This window comes from Fusarium graminearum, chromosome 1, assembly GCF_000240135.3.
Source record: "Fusarium graminearum PH-1 chromosome 1, whole genome shotgun sequence".
NCBI lineage: Eukaryota > Fungi > Ascomycota > Sordariomycetes > Hypocreales > Nectriaceae > Fusarium > Fusarium graminearum.
In genome coordinates, this window is record NC_026474.1 from 875144 (window position 1) to 894091 (window position 18948).

Below are 18948 nucleotides of genomic sequence, written 5' to 3' on the forward strand. Positions count from 1 at the left end.
TGAGCGAGTGGCGCATATGTATCAAGGCAGGTACGTAGATAGGTAGTGGGAGTCGTTCCTGCCTACAATTCAAAGTCTATTCTTTCCTCCTGCATACCAAGGTACCAAGGCGCCAAGGCATCAACGGGTACTAACACCAACATGTAGAGGCATCTCATGTCATACGAGCCTTTCTGTCGGGTTCATTTGACCCAATTACTGGGCCATGAATTGAATCGAGAACCAGCTCTTGCTATTCAGTGGTTGATGAGTTGTTGCACAAACTGGATACGATGACCGGGCCTCGACATTTGATATAAGACATCTTGTTTCTTGCAGGCCTGAATCGAGAGCCCCGAATAGCCTCAGCCACATTCAATCAATAACCAATCAGCACATTGCCTATTGACGGAAGTTGGCTTGCTTTCAGCATGTCACTCCACAACACTACAGTCATGATGGATTCAAGGACCCAAAGGACCATCATACGAGTTCCTAAGGAATGATTTCCCCGAGTTCGTCCCACCGTCTTCGTTATTGAATATATATCACTGAGACAATACCCCAATGTTTTACTGTTTACTTGTTTGCAGGATAAAAACGCTTCTTGATTCCGCATTCGGGTCCGTTGAACTTTGGGTCCATCTAACAAAGCCTCTAATCCGGCCATCAGGAATGACAGTGTTTCCACCCCAAAGAGAGCATATACTTGACGCATTTCCTCGATAAACTCTCTTTTTCAACACAACGCACTTTACTTTGTTTTTCGTTATATTATTCAAGAGTTATGTGAAACGGTTTCTCGAATTCTTTTCGTTTTATTTGTTGCATCGCCATTGCTAGGCCTTCTGCTGGCCAGTCAAAATGCCTGGCTTAATACGGCGACTTATAACTCCTCAACGGTCACAACAAAAGACTCGACAGCAGCCGCAACAAAATCAGAATCATAATCAGAATCGCAATGGCGGCGATCTTAGTGACTCATGCGAGGACTTGAGTTCTTGCTGTGCCAAGAAGTCTACACAAAGGAGGACCAACACCACAAAGTCACGTCTTCCTGTGCCAAAGAAAAGCTCGGCCATACCAACTCCAGTTACTATTCAAAGAGTGCCCGAGATCCATCGTGTTGCTAATCCAGTCCCTGTCCCTGCTCTGCCAACTCCTCGATTAAGAGCTCCATCCGTCAGCTCTTCTCGCTTTGAAGGACGAAATGCAGCCCTTGAGGCCCTCACAGGCAGTGATGCCATCAACAGAGGGCCGGCATATGTTCTTTGTCCGGTTGAGCACGGGCAATCCCACCCACATTCCTACCACCACTCCCATTCCTCCCAATCTTCGCAGTACCTGCGCCCCCCTCGTTCTAGGAATGGCAACTATGGTTCTGTCAATGACAGTAGCTCACAGCATGAGAGGGTCTCGCCTGAGGCTTCGGTTCTTTCTTTGTCGGACTATGGCGCTGACGTTTACGAGGCCGAGCCAACCAGCTGGCAGCCTGACCAGCCTGTGTACGACGGTCAAAGCCTTGGCTCGTCATCAGACAGCGTTGACCGTCTATTTCGTGAGACCGATGAGGCATTCAAAGCATTAGGCTCTGCACTTAGAGAGACGCAGCGTGCATCGCAGTTGTCAAATCTACCTCCGCCACCATCACCACCTGGAATACCTACACAGCACAAACATTCCAAATCCATGCCTCTACCAGCAGGCTTTCAAAAGCATTCGAGATGGAAAGGCGAGGAATCGTCCTCCATTTCCTCCCACCGGTCATCCCCAGACAGGCGAGTATCGGTGGTCAAGAAACCTCAAAGAAAGAAGCAGAGTTTTGTTGGACAATCTTTTTCCAAGGCAGCGACCCTCACTCCACGATGGACCTTGTCAGAGAATATGACGGATATTCTAACGGGTCAGCGTTTCAGGCGCATCGAGGCTGATGAGATGCTGACACCCGATCGCATCGAGGCGCTGCGAAGGAAACGAGAAGCGGCGCAACAACTAGACGACGAACGTGCCGAGGAGCGTGCCAGAGAGCGACACTCAATCGATTCGATCCGGAGTGACGCTTCAGACAACTCCGAGACAGATGTCGAGCCATTTCATCTCGACGAATTGGCATCCCGAATAAGAGCGAGACAGGCTGCAGAAACCACGGCTGTTCTGGTCGACCCAACACTCGTGACCCCCGAGCTGACACCTGATCTGGATTTATTCCCTCTAGATATCTTGGAAAACAAGCCTGTGGTGGAAGACAGCGAATCTATTCGAAGTGTCCAAGATAAGAGCGACGCTTCGCCAGACACCTCGCCTCGACTTCCAGTCAAAAACGCGGCGCGAGCCGGCACAGAAACTATTGACTTACTGCCATCAATACCGGAGGTTTTGGGAGATGTTGCAGCCAAGTTGCAACCCAAGTCGCCGAGTGATGAACCAGCCGCTGACCCTCCTAAGCCAGCCATTGAGGAGACAGACGAATACTATTACTTGAAGAGCACACCTTATACACTCACAAAACCCTCTTTCCGTCATGGACCCATCACCTTGGCCAAGGCTGAAGTGGAAAAAGGAATAAAAAAGATGGACGATACACTGGACTGGACAGCATTCCAGATGGCGATTTTAGGAGGAGCCGGAGATTTATTCCAAGACATGTCCGTCGACGAGGACACTAAACAGGTGGAAGAAATCACGTCATGGTTCGACACATTTGGTTTCGAGACATATGGGGTGCTGGTACCTGGAGACGTGCCTGAGCCCAAGCCAGAAGCTGAGCCAGCCCATGTGCATGCACAAGCGACACCATCGCTACGGTCATCATCCCATAGCACTTTCTCGTCAACGCCTTCCACCATCGACACAGAAGTTGACCTTCCGATCCCGGTGGGTGCTGAGTTTCCCTCCGGGTTCTGGAACGCCCCGGCGCCCGGTCAGGATCTGGACAAAGCTAAGTTTTTCAACAGTACAGGGCTAAAACGATGGGTTGGCGAGGGACGCCCCAAACGCCCGACTTCACACAGCGAGGACGAGGAAAGCCTACCACCGAGCCCGATGATGCCTCTCGTGGTCCATATGAGCGTTGGCGAAGCCGATATTCCGGGTACGGTGCCGATGGGTTATAATCTGCATCACGACCTGGGTGATTTTTTGAAGTGGGAGGCGGAGAATGTGTATGCTTCTGGGTTTAGCAAGTCGCCTTGAAGGTGAATTGCGGTTGGTTCTTTTTTTTTTGGCTGATTGATACCTATGGTCTTATGAGTTGGGATACTGATATCTCCTTCATGACATTTCATTTTTGACACTTCGTACTTTATACCTAGGCATTTGGAGCGCCTGCAGCATTTACCTACCAAACTAATGTAGAACGATAGCAACGTTGATACGAAGTATCACGCATAGATGAATTAAAAGAATAGATGTTTATGTTGAATGTTGTTGGTGTTGGTGTTGGTGTTGGTGTTGACAGTGATAACTCTCGTTAGAAACAGAGCATGGAGGAAGTCAAGTAAAGTTTCTTGACAGGGGATACATCGCTAAACCAATCAACATGACCACTAAATCATGCTTAACTCCACCACATGTTTACATCTCAATTGTAGCACGTCTCAACATCATTTCCAACACAAGAAGAGACAAAAGAAACAGACGAAGCAAGACTTCTCACATATCAACCAAACTGTATCACCTCTGGCTCTCATCACTTCATCCTACAAAACCCGCGCAATATCTTTTACACCAAAAATCGCCTCATCACAACAAAAGCTCTTTGTTCTCTTTCACTCCCCCAAAGCAGCCAGCATCTCAATCACATACCAAAGAAAAACAAAAAATGCTCAGACGTCCCGCAACAACACTGCACATCACCTCAGAAGACGTCGCGTCCTACGAAGACCGACGCGCCCGCGAGGCCCTTGTCGCAGCGCAGCAGGCCCGACGAGCAGCGGCTGTGGCGGCTGCTCAGCAGAGCCAGGCGGATATGGAGGGCGTGCATCAGGCGTTGCTGGAGAGGGAGAGGGATGATGATTTGAGGAGGGCTAGGGAGGACAGGATGGGTGTTTCGAGGAGACGATGAGCAAGGGGATTGGGGCGAGGGCATTGGGACGATGAGTAATGGGAAATGGGAAATAGGAGACTGCAGACTTTGAGGTCATGGTCACTGTGTTGATATGCTTTGTCGGAATTATTACTTTTATTCTTTTTGATACATATAAAAACCTGCTCTGTGTGAGCATCAACAATCCAGCTATTAAGCACGACTTTTCCCCAAGAGATAGATCCCTCCCCTGTCAACGTAATAGGTATACTGTAAGACTACTATATACAATAGCACATCGCTACACATGCTTCCTTCAGTGGGTATAGTGTAATCTATCCCTTCCATGCAAGATATGCAAAAAACAACAGCACCGTCCAAACCACACGCCACGCCGTGGTCCAAAGCTCTCGGCCAATCACCCCAAGAGCTTTCTTACCACCGATACGTTTATCCCGAACGCCTGTGGTATAAAGATTGTCGTCGAGGTGGATGCGCGGCCCGCCTGCAGACCCCCAGCCCCAGCGCTTGTCGTTTCGTCCGCCGCGCCGAGCCTGCCATCGGCCTGATGTCTGTACAGGGGATGCGCTCCTCCCGTGGCGCGGTGCTGCGCGCGAGGGGAAGTGGTGTGCTGAAGTGCCGGAGGATGTCGTGTTGCGGTAGGTTGAAGCTTCGGGAGGGTCCATCTTGTCCTTGTATACGGGCAGAACGCTTGAGGATGAGTGTTTCTCGGGTTCGAGGGCGAAAGGAGTGAGTGAGAGTGCGGGAACAAGTGCTGCGCGGACGACTAGAAGGACGAGAGTTGCCACGCCGAAAACGATATACTCCATATACGTGTGGATTTGGTTAGGCAAAAGACACATGTGCGTCTGGATCGTCTGCTCTGGTGATCCAGGTAGTGGTTTACCCTTGGAATCAACAGGGTTAAACATGCTGACCATAAGAAACCCAGGCGTAGGCACACCCATTGCCATGCTCATACTCTTGACGGTGATTTCGCGGACGTTCTCCTTGGCGTCGGAGTGCACAACCTCGCAGTAATCGTGATCGTCGCCTGAAAAGACATGCTTGATGTTTCCTATGCTCTTGACCAACTTGATCGAGTCAAGCTCGTTGAGAACATTCTGGTATTGATATCCCCCGACAACACTAAGTGCGTTTCGGTTGTCTGGAAAAACGGGTTCCTTCTGGCCCTTGGGGGGTGTCGTCGGCGGCCAGTGCTCTCGTTGAGGTCCGCATGGTGTTCCAGGGGCTCGGTATAACGGAACATGCGTAAGAAGAATCGTGGGAAACTCAGGACCATCGCCCTTGTCTGCTTCAGCACTCTTACCCCAAGTTGGCTTCGACCTATCTAACTCCTCAACATTATGAGGATATCGTAGACCTCCCTTGAGATCGTAGTAATGGCGCAGCTCCTCCTCGACTGCTTTTCGTTTCAATGTCTTGACGCCGTCCAGAAACTCATTCACAGGACCAAAGATGGGCTTCAGATCGTGCTTATTCTTGTACTCTGAGGTATCAGCGCTCAGAGAGACTGAATCAACCGACACAATGGTGTGGTTTCCGATAACGTCGACGCGGTTAACATCACCAAAGAAGGCCTCGAATCGATCCCGAACAGAAGTCTGGACCTGCGCACCAAAGCCCAAGTCGTGGTTTCCGGGCAGACTGGCCACCAGTTTTCGTCCACGTTGCCAGGACCCAGGTACTTCGCCTCCGTCGTTGAAGTGCTTAAAGAAGATGTCTCCGAATCGCTCGTACTCGTGCAACCAAAAGTCTTCGCCGTATGTATTGTGCCACAACTCGACCAGCTTCTTTTCATCTTTGGAACGACCCCGTCCCCATTTCGGATCGACGAATTTGCCCTCTCGCGTCTTCCACTCGCGACCGCCGTCGAATAAATCGCCCAGAAAGAATAAACTGTCGGGGTGTAGACGGCTCTGCATCGCTCGGTAGCCTCGTCGCAGGTAATTATCGGTTATGAGAACTGTCAGAGGATTGAGAGGCCAGGGACGGCCGGGGTAGGAATGAGGATCGATGATTTGAGGATCGGCGACGAAGACGAGGTGGTGAGGTTTCGCATCTTTGGGCTGTACATTGTTAGTATTTGTCCCATTGTGTCTCTCAAAGCACATGTTCTTCAGAGCCAAACATACCCATTTCTCCCAATGATCCCAATCGCAACTTGCGACTTTGCTATTAAACACCCATCTCTCTCCATACAGCAGTATCACGAGCCAGAACAGTACCAGCAGATGAGGAAAGCTTAACAACCGCCTCGAAGTCAAATTTCGCTGCAACCGTCGCATAACCCGTTCGCCCGTTCTTAAAGCCATACGCTTTCCAGGACCAGCGGCCCACATTCTTAGTTGGTGCGCCCCGTGCTGTGCGTTGACTGATAACACATGGCCTATTGACTGGAGGTTCCTTGGGATCTTGGAACTGGTACGATACTGATATGGGCGCGACATGATGGCGCCATGCCCTAGAATGCGCAAACAAGAGGCTGATTTCGTAGCGTATGTCTCTGTCGTATCGTGCTTTGTTCAGAATATGTTGTTTGTTCGTCGTCGATGTGGCCTGCGCTGATCGACAGGTTCAAGGGACAAGGAGACCCCTTGATGTTGAAGCGAATGACGATGTTTCAGTCAACAAGACTAGTCTCGTCCCGTGCACTTTTTAATATCGGGTCCGTATCGATAAATTCGCCGTATTCTCGTGTTTAATGTCGCACAATATCACTAAAAATGTGAAAGATTTACAGAAAAAAAGAGTGTGTTGAAGTTGAACTTGTCATCTCCTCACAAAGAAACAAATACGTAGCTTTGAGCTGGTGCTCCAACATGATTCGCCAACCCTTTTTTTTAGAACCCTCCCGCGCCTGCAGGATGGAATTCCGGGGGTCGGATTGGAGCGGGATTAGCGCTGAATGCTCCCCGCTGTTCAGGGGTTTTAGCGGCGATAAACTACATTGTTTCGGGGGCAAGAGAACGGAAGCTCTGCCGATATATATTCTTGGCTTTCATTCATCAGATCATAGTGAAGGGGAAGAGTATCAAAGAGACAAACGCTCATATTTCGCTCATATTTCATTCATATTTTGAACCAAAATTATACACGCCTGCTTTTGAGACGGCCGTATGTACTAAAAGCTAGATTTATCCCTAAAGAGATCAATCATTTCTATCCCTAAATATCTCCAAAACTCCATCCGTATGCCAATGGGCATATAATCAAGTCATATGCAGAAAAATCCAAAAACACGCAATAGATAGTCCTTCTTAGACTTATCTTACGCGATAAACATCAATGACGTCATCATCGTCTTCACTATAATCGTCATTCTCTGGTGGAGGACGGTTCTTCGCCTTCTTGCGGAAGCTGAGAAGTCTCTTGAACCCAGTTGGTTCAGGAGCTTCTGCAGTTCCAGCCTGGGCCATCTCTGGGTCCTGCTCTGGAACAGCTCCCGCGTCATTCTCGTTCTCGTTTTCATAGTCATAAAAGAGCTTTGGTACTAAAAGCCGGTATGGCTTGGTGATTCCGGCAGGGTCCTTGGGGTTGATCTCGACATTCAGGGTGATGTCTAGTCCACCCTCGAGATCAACGCTGTACTTGTCTGCCTGCTTCTTTTGCTTTGTTGAAAGGCCAGTAGGTGTCCTATAAAAGTCTCCAGGACGAGGCATGGGCGCCATGGGGCCCACGGCCTCTCGCGAGTGTGACATGGCTCGCGATCCAACAGTCTGGGCTCGCTGAAGTGGTCGGGCCGCCATAAAGTATGAGTCGTCACCCTCGGTGTACTCATCGTATGCGGCACCACCTCGCATGCCCGAAGGGCCAGGGTCTCCACGGCGAGGAGACAGAGGCTCCTCGTAGTAGTCCGGATCATCATAGTAAGGGTCGTCCCATTCGCCGTTCATGCCACCATTATCAGCAGCACGGCGCTGACTAGGTCGTCGAATGAAGCCGAAGAATCCTGACTTTTTGCCTTCAGGGGCTTGGTCAACAGACATGGATCGCTGAAGCTTGGCTGCAGGAGGACGTTCGGAACTTGTCGAGTTGCGTCGTGACAAGCTGCGGAACAGACTACCACCTCCTCGCGTAACGGGGGGTCGGGATCCACCGCGGACAGTCTCTCTGCTAAAGTCGGGTCGAGTATCGGAAGACGTAGACTTGCTCCTGGAGAGGGACAACCTTCGGAGAAGGCCACCCTTGGGAGGAGGGCTTGAGCTTCTTCCATCAGACCCAGGAGGTGTAGGTGGTGGCGTGGTACCTGGCTGCCACTCACGGATGGCGCACCAGTTTCGGTGAGGGAGGAGATGCTTGTTGTTTCTTGGCTTGCCATCAACTCCCTGCTGGAAGAGGGGAATCATGTCTTCGTCAGTCTGCTTGTCAAAGTGGTGCACCTTGTTCCTCTTGTTCAGCACATCAGCCATCAAATCAGGGGGCGGTGTGTTGGCGATGGCTGATGAGATAATGTTGGGCATGTATCGCGGGTCCTTGTGTTTAGCAAGTCCAAGCTTGGGGTTGGAGTAAAACTGTCCAACAGCAGCAAGGTGGACGTCACCACTGAGGATGGTGACTCGAAGAGACTTGTCAATGGCAAGATCTTGCAAGTCCTCGATCACGACAGATCGCTCCTGCTTGTGACTCTTGGCAGTCCAGTGGTCGTTGAGATCATCTAAGACTTCAACACCGCCATCGATGTTGTTTAGGGCCTTGCCCAAGACACCGGTGCGTCCGAGTGCCTTGACGGGGTCCATGAGTCTGGATGTCAGGCTAAAAACAAGTCAGTCTCGTGCTTATCAATGTCATCATAAATCACTTACATATTCTCCAACCAGACCAATCTGGGGTAGGCAATAGGAATACCCAAGAGCACCAGCAGATGCTCAACCTGGCCACGGCGGACCTCAGCGTAGAGACGGTTCATGATCTTCTCCCACGTCTTATCAGAGACAACATCATGCTCCGTCCTTTCTGTGCGGCAATCCACAGCGAGAAGTCCGACCTTTGAGCCAACAGACAAGAACAGACTGCGACCAAGCTCATTGATGTATGGGCCGGGCTCATTACCAAGGATCCAGCTTGGTTCAGTGTTTTCCAGCTCAGTCATAATAGACTGGTGCTGGAACAACATATAGTACTTGTGCGCGACAGCACCCAAGCCACTCATGATTGGGGACTTCATATCGTGGTGGGGATACGAGCCATATCCGTCAAAGATATCATGGTCATCCCACATGTTGACCATGGGAATCTGTGAGTTGGCAAGACCAAACAGGCCTTGAGAGAACCACATGCAGTACCTCTCCAGGTAAAATGTTTCCAGCTCGTTCTGCATCTCAGGGGTGAGAGCGGCAGTGTGCTTGTGGACAGGGTTGCGAATGTTGAGCCACTCCTTGAAAAGACTGCATTCCTTTGACACACAGTCGTTGTAGATCTGGTCACCACCTCCAATCATAAGATGGAAAGGTCGAGATTGGTGGCTGTTCAACACATCACGCCACATAGGGTCAGGTCCGCTAAGCTCATCAGGCTTCACACTCGAGCTGAAGCCGTTGCAGCTGTGGAACATCATGTTCATCGTCTCGCCCTTGGCAGGGACCCAGAAGCCTGTGGCGGGGCCACGGTTGATACGGTATGCAATGCGCTGCTGCTGTCCCTCACGCAACTCAACCTCGATGTTGAAGCGCCAGAAAGTACATCCACGCTCGGCATGGAGTCTGAACCCTCTGATGTCCTTGTACTTCTGGACCTTCTCGCCATCAGCGCCTGCCCGCTTTCTGCGGTTAGCAAATGAGCCGGGCAGCTCAGCTGGGCCATCGGGACCGGGAAGCTCGAGCGGGGTGATGGTTTGCTCAAAGAGTCCCGCATCAGTCTCGTCACGAGAAAGGTCCTTTGACTCCTCCAGATGCTCCACAGGGCGCACATAGAGGGTTTCTCCTCTACGGCCCACCTTGGGGTGGCCAGCGATGGGGTCGATAAACTCAGGAGACAGGTCTCCCTTGATGCTGTGGGGAGGTGCTGGCAGCAGGTCGAGACTTTGAACAAAGAGTCGCAGAGTGGGTGCGATGTCATATGAAGAGTCAGAATCCTGAGTGACAATCATAATGCTGCCACGCCACATTTCTCGCTCGGCCAGGTTACCAGCTCTGTTGGGGACCTTCTCACGCTTGATTCCGCAATATCTCAAAAGCGGACCGCACTTCATGAAAAGCGGAGGCTTGAAGCGAGTAGGGGCTGAAGTCGGGTTAGCACCGTTAGATTCAACTGTAGGATCTGTAAACTTACTCTGCTCATCATACTCGCCATCGAAAGCCTCGGCGTTTCGTGGCGCGGAGAAGCTCTTCCTCTTATCCTGCTCCCACCAAGCCTGGTGCGCGTCTGACTCAGCAACGGGACCATCTTGAATATCCAAGTAGCTTCCAGACAAGGTACCAACAGTTCCCTTCCTCCACTCGTCCAGCCATTGAGGTGGGAGGTAAAGGCCATCACCAGGGACCATCTCTTCTGGACGCTTGAATACCATGTTTGAAACATGGTGTCCTTCAGAGCTTTCAGAAGAAAAGCTGTCTGCACGGTCGGCTTTCCTGAGGACAGCTGCCTGGTTCTGAGCTTGAAATCCATCATCGTCCTTTCTGCCAAGCAGCCTGGTGCCAATGGACTTGGTGCGTTGGGGAGGCGGGATGAACTCATCCTCATCAGCATACTGAACCCTAGGGGCAGGGTCAGTAACGCGTCTCTTGATGCCTTGGTTATCGCCAGGCATAGGCATCTGTTGACGGGTCGGTATGAATTCAATCGGCGCATCTGTGGTCTGTGGAGGGTTGGGAGGGAGCTCCTTCTCCCTGGTAAAGCGGTCATCAAGTTCTTGAGTAACCTCTCGGGTGTTCTGTCGGGTAGGGAGTTCTTGGGGAATCTGTCGAGCGGGAAGTAGGTCATCTTGGTCGTCATAATAATAATCATCATCAAACTGGTGGCAGTATTTTGAAATGGGGGGTCCAGCAGGAGCGCGTCTTTCGGACATGACCCTGCGAGGATAGTTAAGTTCAGGTGGAGGTGGTTTCCTGAGCTTGTTGCTGCCACTTCTGGTCAGAGAGAACCCACTACTTTGCGCAGGTGCCTGAACTGGTTGGGTTTGTGGCATTGGCATCGGCATTGGCGCAGACTGTTCAGGAAGTTGTGCGTTATCTCGAGCCGCTCGTTCGAGGAAACTCAGGTTGCGCTGGGGAATACCAGAGGCTGGCTCAACGGTTCTGGGAACGGCAGATTGAGGTTCCATGCGCATGGGCGCAGGCTCAACTTCTTCTGGCTGTCGCAATGCGCCTGATGCAAAAGTCATGTCATCTGCTGGCCGTTGCGCAACAGAACTGCGGCGGCGATGCGAATGGCCTCTTTGTACAGTGACTTGAGGAGGTAGCTCCTGGTACACAAATGGAGAAGCAGTCTCTTCTCTGGGCGCATTCTGCGGTGGAATGTCTTGGTATATGTCTTGTGGAACATCGCGTTGTGCATCTCTTTGAGCCTCTCTTGGTGCTTCTCTGGAGTAGTTTTGTGAAGCATCTCTGTGCGCCGAAGGCTGTCCAGCTGAAAAGAAGGCTCCACCACCTGATGGACGCCTCTCGCTATATGTGATGGAGGGTTTTCGTTCTTGCGACTGCTGCACTTGCGGGCCGCTTGCGGGTTGCTTTCCAGCTTTCATGGCTTGTTGCCTTGCTCTGGCGCGTTTTTCGGCGGCTTCTACTCGGGCGCGCTTTTCCTCCTTGGTCATACTATCGAGCGTCAACTCTAGCCTTTGGAGGGGTGATCGGTCGTCTGCGTACGCTTTTTGACGTTTTGATGACCCGCCTGTTGTTGTTGTTGTTCTCCTAGGCAATTGATCGTATGCGCTGGCGCTCGAACCTCGTCTTGAGAAATCATCTTGGCCTTGGTCATATCTTTGACCTCCAGTCCTCTGGGAGGAGCGCTGGTACTGGTCGTCTTCCATATCGTCGTCTTGTGGGTTAGGATCGGGAGCGGTGTAGGTATTAGAAGGACCTCCGTTACCGTATGGATGGTGATAGTTTGCAGGAGGACCGCGAGGAGCGTCTTGAGCAGGCGACAATGGCTCGTCGTCGTAGTCTTGCTGCTGCTGTCGGGTGTTGTAGCGCGGTTTTGAAGACTCTCCAACAGTGAGGTCTCGGCGGTATGAAGATGGTCTGGGAGCTAGACCTTGAGGAGCGAAACCAGGAGTGGTAGGAGAATCATAGGGACTAAAGGTAGATTCAGAAAGAGCTTCAGTACCCTGGGTTTGTGAAGAAGCACGGTTCGGATTCGATTTGCGAACTGGGGCAGCTTCGAGCGAAGATCTACGGTCAGCATTATAGGTATAGTTGTCCGACTCAGACCTGCGGCGGCTATGGCCCTGGGCGACCTTTGGTCCGGGCAACTGGCCCCAGTATGGCGTAGACATTTCTGATTCGATCTTGAGGCTGACGGGCTGGAAGAAACAACGAGCGGTGTGATTGGGCCAACACGTTGGAGGCAAAAGACGATGGATTTCAAGCGTTGGATCGCACGTTTGGAGGCGGGTAAAAAGATAAAAGTGAGACCTTGACCTTGACCTTGGCCTTGTTCAGGCTTTGGGAAGCGAACGAAGCGAAGCTTGGGAACCGATTAGGCGCTAGCCGATGGATTGAATGGCAGCCCAGCCCAGTCAGTAGCTTAGCGGGTCCCTTTACTTGGTTCTAGGGCTCCTGCAAGCTGCCGAACTAGTAGTTCTAATGCTGTGCAGAATTGGAGGTGAAGAGTTTAGAAGAAGAGTTTTTCTTGCGGTCTGCAGGGACCAGAGCAGAACATTGGGAGACGAAGGTTATGAGGTTTCATTCATGGGCCGATACGAACGATAACGCAGCTCAAAAGCTGGGAACTGTCATCATCTGCCTTGGCTGGCCTTGCCGCGGCAGGACAGGGATTATGAGCCTCTAAACTCGTTAAAGAGCTATTTACATCCTGGGAGCTAAGCTTTCACTTTAATCCATGCTCCTCTCTGATTCCCAGCCTCGACGTTATCACGCATTGGTTGTCTTAAAGTGAGCTTCAGGGTTGATATCTCCCCATATTACACTTTGCACCGAGCAAAGTCACATCAGAAAAGTGATATAGGGGTAATTGAATCAGCTAGCAAGGATATAAAACTTGATATATCTCGCTGATTACAGTTTTCACCTCGTCGAGTTGAGGCTGGGGGATGGCTGGGGGCGGGGTGTCACCTTGTCTCTCACCCTTGAAGCTCTTAAAAAGACGGGTGGCTGGCAACGGGAGACACGGGACGGATCCGGAGAAAGCAAGACACTTTAACGGGAGGCTGAAGACGAAGACTAAGACTATTGTTCTTTTTGTTGGTGATTTATTGTTGATGCTATTTTCAACTCACAGCGAGTGTCTATCACCATTGAAATAGAATGCAGTTGTTTCTCAATTGCATATGCCAATTAACGTTGATAAACTCATAGCTAGATCGGTAGCTCCCGAACAAGTTTGGTCCCTTAACAAATTGAAACACATCAAAGGCCGTTGGCGTGCGGGTGGACGGGATGGCCCGATTAAACTTTGTCTTGCTGTAAGCTGTATCTGTAGCATCAGCTAATACGAATTGTGAAAGACATTATTCAACTACTTTTACATCTCAGCCCCCTTCTATAGTTTGTACTTCCTCATCTGGCAACCGGCCAAGTCGTGCATATTGTCGAGTACCTACCTAGGTATAGTAGCGCAAGCTAATCCGCGCAAATACAATACCCAACCTCTCTCGATCAAAGCCACGCGGCAGTTGACTACTGCACGTCGTTACCCGTTCCTAGTAATTGATTGATGGGAATCGTGATTGCTTCTGCAAGGTACCTCGTGGATTTCTCGTATTCTCCGGTCATTGTCTCTCGAGTGTTTCATTATAATGTTGGTGTCATCCCTGAAAGCTTGGTGGTTGGTTATGTTTTAGTTTTGATATGCATGGCTGCAATCATCAGTCCGCTTGTGATTATGGAAATACGATAGGCTTTCCATGGTGACTGATTTGTTGATTGTGAAAGTGTAGTAAACAGCCACATTCTCGAGTAAACTCAATATTTCTAGCCAGCACTTTAAAACTTTTCTAATCTTAGAAACAGGAACAACAGTCCAGACTAGCGATACTTTGTATTGAGTTTGTGAGAAGGAAATTGGCCAATACTGCCGTGTTATGTTCGAATAGCTAAATGATATATTTGCAACCAAACATGCCAACAACACAACAGGGAGATCTGATCGGACATGTCGGATAACTTAATCTTAGCCTAAGGTGTTCTCCATTCTATCGGGTGTTAATTACACTCGAGTCAGTCGAGAGTAAGCGGGCAGTTCTCAACGTCATTTTCCAGAATAGGCGAACAAGACGGGGCTAGAACCACTCATGCGTCGCTACTTGACGATCAGGGACCATCTCTTTACAATCCACCCATAAGTAATAAGACCATTAACGCATGGCCTGATGACATCCACAAGTCTCGGTTCCTTTCATGATGCGCATGTTGGATATATCTTCATGGCGCACGTTAAAGTTGAGTGAGAGATGCCAGCTTTATGAGTGGGATACCTTTGTCCATGTTGAAGCTCGATTTAGGATGAGTTTGGCGTTTGCATCAAGAGAGCCTGGAAGCTGCCACGGCCATGGTACATGCTTTCTAGGCCCTACATCTACTGATCTAAGAGACAAGAAATATCGGTGTGCCTCTCCAATGAGGGGAAGTTACATCGCTGAGGGTCTTGGATGAGTTACGTACATTCAGATGGTGTCATGCTGTGCACTAATCCTACTAATCTTATCTGATCATCAAGATCAGACCCGCCTTTTCGCCAATCCCATGTTCCCTTTCCTTTCTGGTCGTGCTATATAGTAACAAATCCCTCATCAACATTCAATCACATCAGTCAGCCATGCATCATACCCTGCAACAAAAAGATAATATTGACTCATTAAAACTGTCGAGATCACCGAAAGTAAACTGATGGGCAATGAGAGACATTGCTCCCGCCAGGGCTTGAACCTGAGACCTTCGCATCACTGAATATTCAGATTGAAGTATTAGTACGACGCTCTAACCAACTGAGCTACGGAAGCCGATCAGCTTTTGGCGATGATTCGCTGTTGCTGTGTCGGTCGCGAATTGGGAATATCAAATTCAGAAGTGGGTGGGGGGGTTGACCATGGAGAAAACTTACCCTGCAGAGTTACCTCTGAACATCCAAAACTTCACTACTGTGATAAAAATAAATGGAAGCAGCATGTTAATCCAGGATGTTCTTGATTGGATCTACGTTCTTTTCTTTCCATGTTTTCAACATTTGCCGCAAGCTTTCTGATAAGTCTACCATTTTACAAGCTGATATTGGATCCGCGTGCTAGGGCCGATGCAGGAGCAGAATTATATCACAATGGAAAATGGTGCGTTATTGTGAAGAATACTGTATCATTCGATGCAAATAACTAAGCTATCACAACCAACTCCTAACAACTACCGAAACTCCATTACCCAATTCTCTATATTAACCAGTCGGTTAAGAAACAAGGAAACAACCCCCACGCACCCATGACCATCACCTCTCGAGGTCCCACTACCCTCCCGGAGACTCCCTATAACATGGCCCCATCCTATCGTAGCGACTGCAACCATTGCTGCAACATCTGCCATGCTTGTTGACCCGAGGTGGTATACGAAACCAATGCCCAAGTAAATGCAACCATCATGATGGCCATGGCAGTATTCTGTGGCACGCAGTTGCGGTCTCGGAGCCTCTGGATGTAGTACGGGAGACTCATGTATGATTTCTGCTCATCGTTCTCAAGCTTGAATCCCTCGTAAAAGACCACAGAGGGCTTCATTATCGTATAAGAGGTGACGCCCCTGGCGCGCACCGCTTTTGGGAGAGGCTTGTGACGAACCATTTTAGGCGTCACTGTGATCTTGACCCTGGGAGCAGACTCGACTTGTCTAGGCGGGGGTTTGGAGCTGCCCGGTCCCGCGGCACGCATTTGGTACTGCCTGGCTATCTTCATTGAGGCTTCGTGTGCCTTGGCTGTTTCCTTGGAAGCTTCGTATGCCTCGTGAGCGTTGTTGATGGGTTCAATCGAGAATGGCTCCCCAGGGATATTCCAGTCGATTGAGACGACGGCTGGTGACATGCGTATGCACACACTAATCCAACCTGCATATGCAATAATATCATGCAGTGACTGGTATAGTTGTGTTGTTGTGACGGGTTTGGAGATAGCAGTTTTTTTCACGTACTCATGGAGAGGAAGTAACATGGTCAAAGTCTGAGTGCACAGCTTGTCAACCTCCTGCCAAAAGAGAGGAGGCATTCCATTATTCTTTCGGAGCCACGCCCTGGAGGTGTGTGAGAAAACAGCGCTGCGTTCGAATCCTGGGTCAATGTCAGCATGACGCTCACTGAAAGTTGCGGATTTACACACCTTCTGCATTGATGAGCTCGGTATCAGAATTCTTGAGCGTCTCCATATGCTTCGATTCAGCTCCAAATAGCAGTGGCGAAAAGATCTTCTGGTCAAAGATTTTGAAGATGATGGCAGCAATCAGGTTGACTCTCTCGTCTCCGTTGCGGAGAAGCCTCTCCCATTTCCCTGAGCGGGCATCCGGATGAGCCACAAGCTCGACGTGTTTGAGAAATTCCTCCGGGTACTCTATCAACCAGGGAGACATCCGGATTGGCCCAGTTTTACCACCAGGAAGGAAGGCCATCTGGGCAAGAACAAAAACTTCGACAGTAAGGTTGTTAAGGAATAATTCGTACCGTTCGTCGGGAAAGTCTTGATTGAGTTGTTTAAAGTCAAGACCCCGGCGGGTGGGCTTGTAAGATCGTAACTCCTCCATCCTGGCGTGAGACATCAAACACAGAAGAGCAAGTGCGTCGTATCAAATAGGCGGTTTGTCGTTAAATGCAACTGAGCCAGCAGATTCAGCGTATAAGAAAAGATATAAAACAATTAAACAAAAGGACTGGGTATAAACGAGGGACAGAAAACAGGTAACAGAACAAGAGTTGGTGTTGGGTATTTATCGGAAAGAGGACGCCCGGAAAGACGATGAATTGGATCCTCCAGGAAGGGCAGCAAAAAAGGTGAAGCCAGAGCTGATGGTGAAGAGAGAATTGCTTCTGGTCTTGCCCTTGGGGGCATTGTCCTTTGTCTTGTGGGCATCCTTCCCAAAGGAAGTGGCTCGAGTCTCGGGCTCCATGATGAATAGGTTATGTGGTACTAGACTTGAGAAAGCTATTGGTATAGGTAACAAAGAGGTAGTTCAAGGTGGTGTGCCTGGGAGGGAAGCGTCTTTGTCTCGCCGGGAGATGGGCTTATTATAACTTGGTCTATATATGGAGAATACGGTACATTGGTTAGGTCGACATGAGGACAGACGAAAAGCATCGGCATGCCCACCCTGGTCAACCCACGGCTGATCGCGCAGGTCTCGGATGATGGCTCTTGAATTGAGGGGCTTACAAGAGACCTAGACTAGAAGATCGTGAGGGTGTAAGACGTTCTCTCATTCCCGAGTGGTTAACCAGTGTCTGAAGCTCGTGCATGAGAAGCTAGCGTGGGGACGTTGATGATCATCGGGGCAGGATCGTGGTGTAGAAAACGTGACGAAGCGGGTGCACACCAGCTGTCATTCACTTTGTGGGACGACTGATGTTTACAAACAACCAATAGAGGCAAGTAAAGTTCACGTTAAATCCCGCCCCTGGTAGACTAAGTCTGCTCTTGAATGGTGAGTGGTGAATTTGGGTGATGGTTTGAGGCTTAATCGGAGGCTTGGACACCTCATTTCAAGAGAGAAGTGACGCAGCAAATGCTCAAGTTGGCACAAGTTGGTCAGGAGGAAGCAGCTGACTGGATGAAAGGAATTTTGTGAAACCGCCTTTTACCGTTTGTCCAAGTTGGGTTTCTGATTGTGTTTTTTCCCTTTGTCCCTTGATTTAGCCAGATTGTAATTGGTGTTGGTTGTAGCTGTGCTGGCGATTGAGGAATGTCTGTCTAGATCCCAACCTGCATGGGAAATGGTGTGAGGCATGAACGACTCAAGAAACGAAGAAGCATGTTTAACTGGTTGTAAGTGGAGTAGATGGGGTCCATGAAGTTGTAGCGAGTGATGACTTGGATAATTATATGACAGCGCATGCAAATGAGCACAGCACAGCATAGCGCCTTGGCATTGGTGAACTTCAAATTCACAACCTGACCTGACGTGGGCTCACTCCCGAGAAGCAAAAAAATCTGTACTCCGTTGTGCTATACGTCCGAATCAAATCGGATATCCGCGTGACTGACAATACTGCGTCATATGCAGCTGAGTTGCATTGAATTCTGTAGTTAGTCTATCGAAGCCCGATTGACGCTAGTTGACGGAGTCAGGTTTGTAACTGTTTGTGGATATTCCATCTTCGCTTGTTGGTGGTTGCGGGTATCAGAGGCCTGACTGAGTAAAGTAAAGCAAAGCAAAGTAAAAGAAATCAGGTGGAAGAAAGAAGGAAGATCCCTTGTGTCCCTGGTCTGTTCGCTGTCCCTTGCTTGGCAAATATGTCCAAGAATGGATATGAAAGGAAATGACACCAAATCCCAGACGTACGGTTCAGATGGGAGACAAAGAGGATCTTTCTTGGCACGTGAACCTCATGTTGAAACCATGGAGTTTCAACTTTCGACTTCAGCCTCAATTAATATTTGTTACTGACCCTTGCTGAATTGATGCAAATACCTGGTCGATAAGGAGCTTCAACGAGTATCGCTTGTCTGAAACGTTTAGAGATAGTAACAGGTCTAAATGGGAAAGAGAATGAAGCCTCAAATCCTAGGCATAAACAAAGCCTCCCAAGGCATCAATAGCCCTCTTAGGAAGGAACTGAATGCTTTT

General features: G+C 49.7%; 5 protein-coding genes and 1 non-coding gene across 6 annotated transcripts; 1 reads left to right on the forward strand and 5 right to left on the reverse strand.

Moving 5' to 3' along the window:
- Positions 1 to 2622: 2622 nt before the first annotated feature.
- FGSG_00282 (uncharacterized protein) lies at positions 2623 to 3171 on the forward strand (the record flags this gene model as incomplete). Its single annotated transcript, XM_011317626.1, has 1 exon — positions 2623 to 3171. One exon carries the CDS (start codon positions 2623 to 2625, stop codon positions 3169 to 3171), a length of 549 nt encoding a protein of 182 aa, XP_011315928.1.
- A 572-nt stretch (positions 3172 to 3743) lies between these two features.
- FGSG_00283 (uncharacterized protein) lies at positions 3744 to 6474 on the reverse strand (the record flags this gene model as incomplete). The annotated part of the gene is made up of 2 exons (XM_011317627.1): positions 3744 to 6093; positions 6160 to 6474. 2 exons carry the CDS (start codon positions 6472 to 6474, stop codon positions 4339 to 4341), a joined length of 2070 nt encoding a protein of 689 aa, XP_011315929.1. The 3' UTR covers positions 3744 to 4338.
- A 571-nt stretch (positions 6475 to 7045) lies between these two features.
- FGSG_00284 (uncharacterized protein) lies at positions 7046 to 12455 on the reverse strand (the record flags this gene model as incomplete). The annotated part of the gene is made up of 3 exons (XM_011317628.1): positions 7046 to 8779; positions 8887 to 10243; positions 10295 to 12455. The coding sequence occupies 3 exons, from the start codon at positions 12453 to 12455 to the stop codon at positions 7291 to 7293; spliced, it is 5007 nt and encodes a 1668-aa protein (XP_011315930.1). The 3' UTR covers positions 7046 to 7290.
- Positions 12456 to 15045: 2590 nt separating this feature from the next.
- On the reverse strand, positions 15046 to 15140 carry FGSG_20504. Its single transcript has one exon. It is a non-coding gene; the product is annotated as a tRNA-Ile (tRNA).
- Positions 15141 to 15496: 356 nt separating this feature from the next.
- FGSG_00285 (uncharacterized protein) lies at positions 15497 to 16911 on the reverse strand (the record flags this gene model as incomplete). The annotated part of the gene is made up of 2 exons (XM_011317629.1): positions 15497 to 16444; positions 16494 to 16911. 2 exons carry the CDS (start codon positions 16909 to 16911, stop codon positions 15672 to 15674), a joined length of 1191 nt encoding a protein of 396 aa, XP_011315931.1. The 3' UTR covers positions 15497 to 15671.
- Positions 16912 to 17026: 115 nt separating this feature from the next.
- FGSG_11741 (uncharacterized protein) lies at positions 17027 to 17312 on the reverse strand. Its single transcript, XM_011317630.1, has one exon. The coding sequence runs from the start codon at positions 17272 to 17274 to the stop codon at positions 17095 to 17097; it is 180 nt and encodes a 59-aa protein (XP_011315932.1). The 5' UTR covers positions 17275 to 17312; the 3' UTR covers positions 17027 to 17094.
- Positions 17313 to 18948: the final 1636 nt, after the last annotated feature.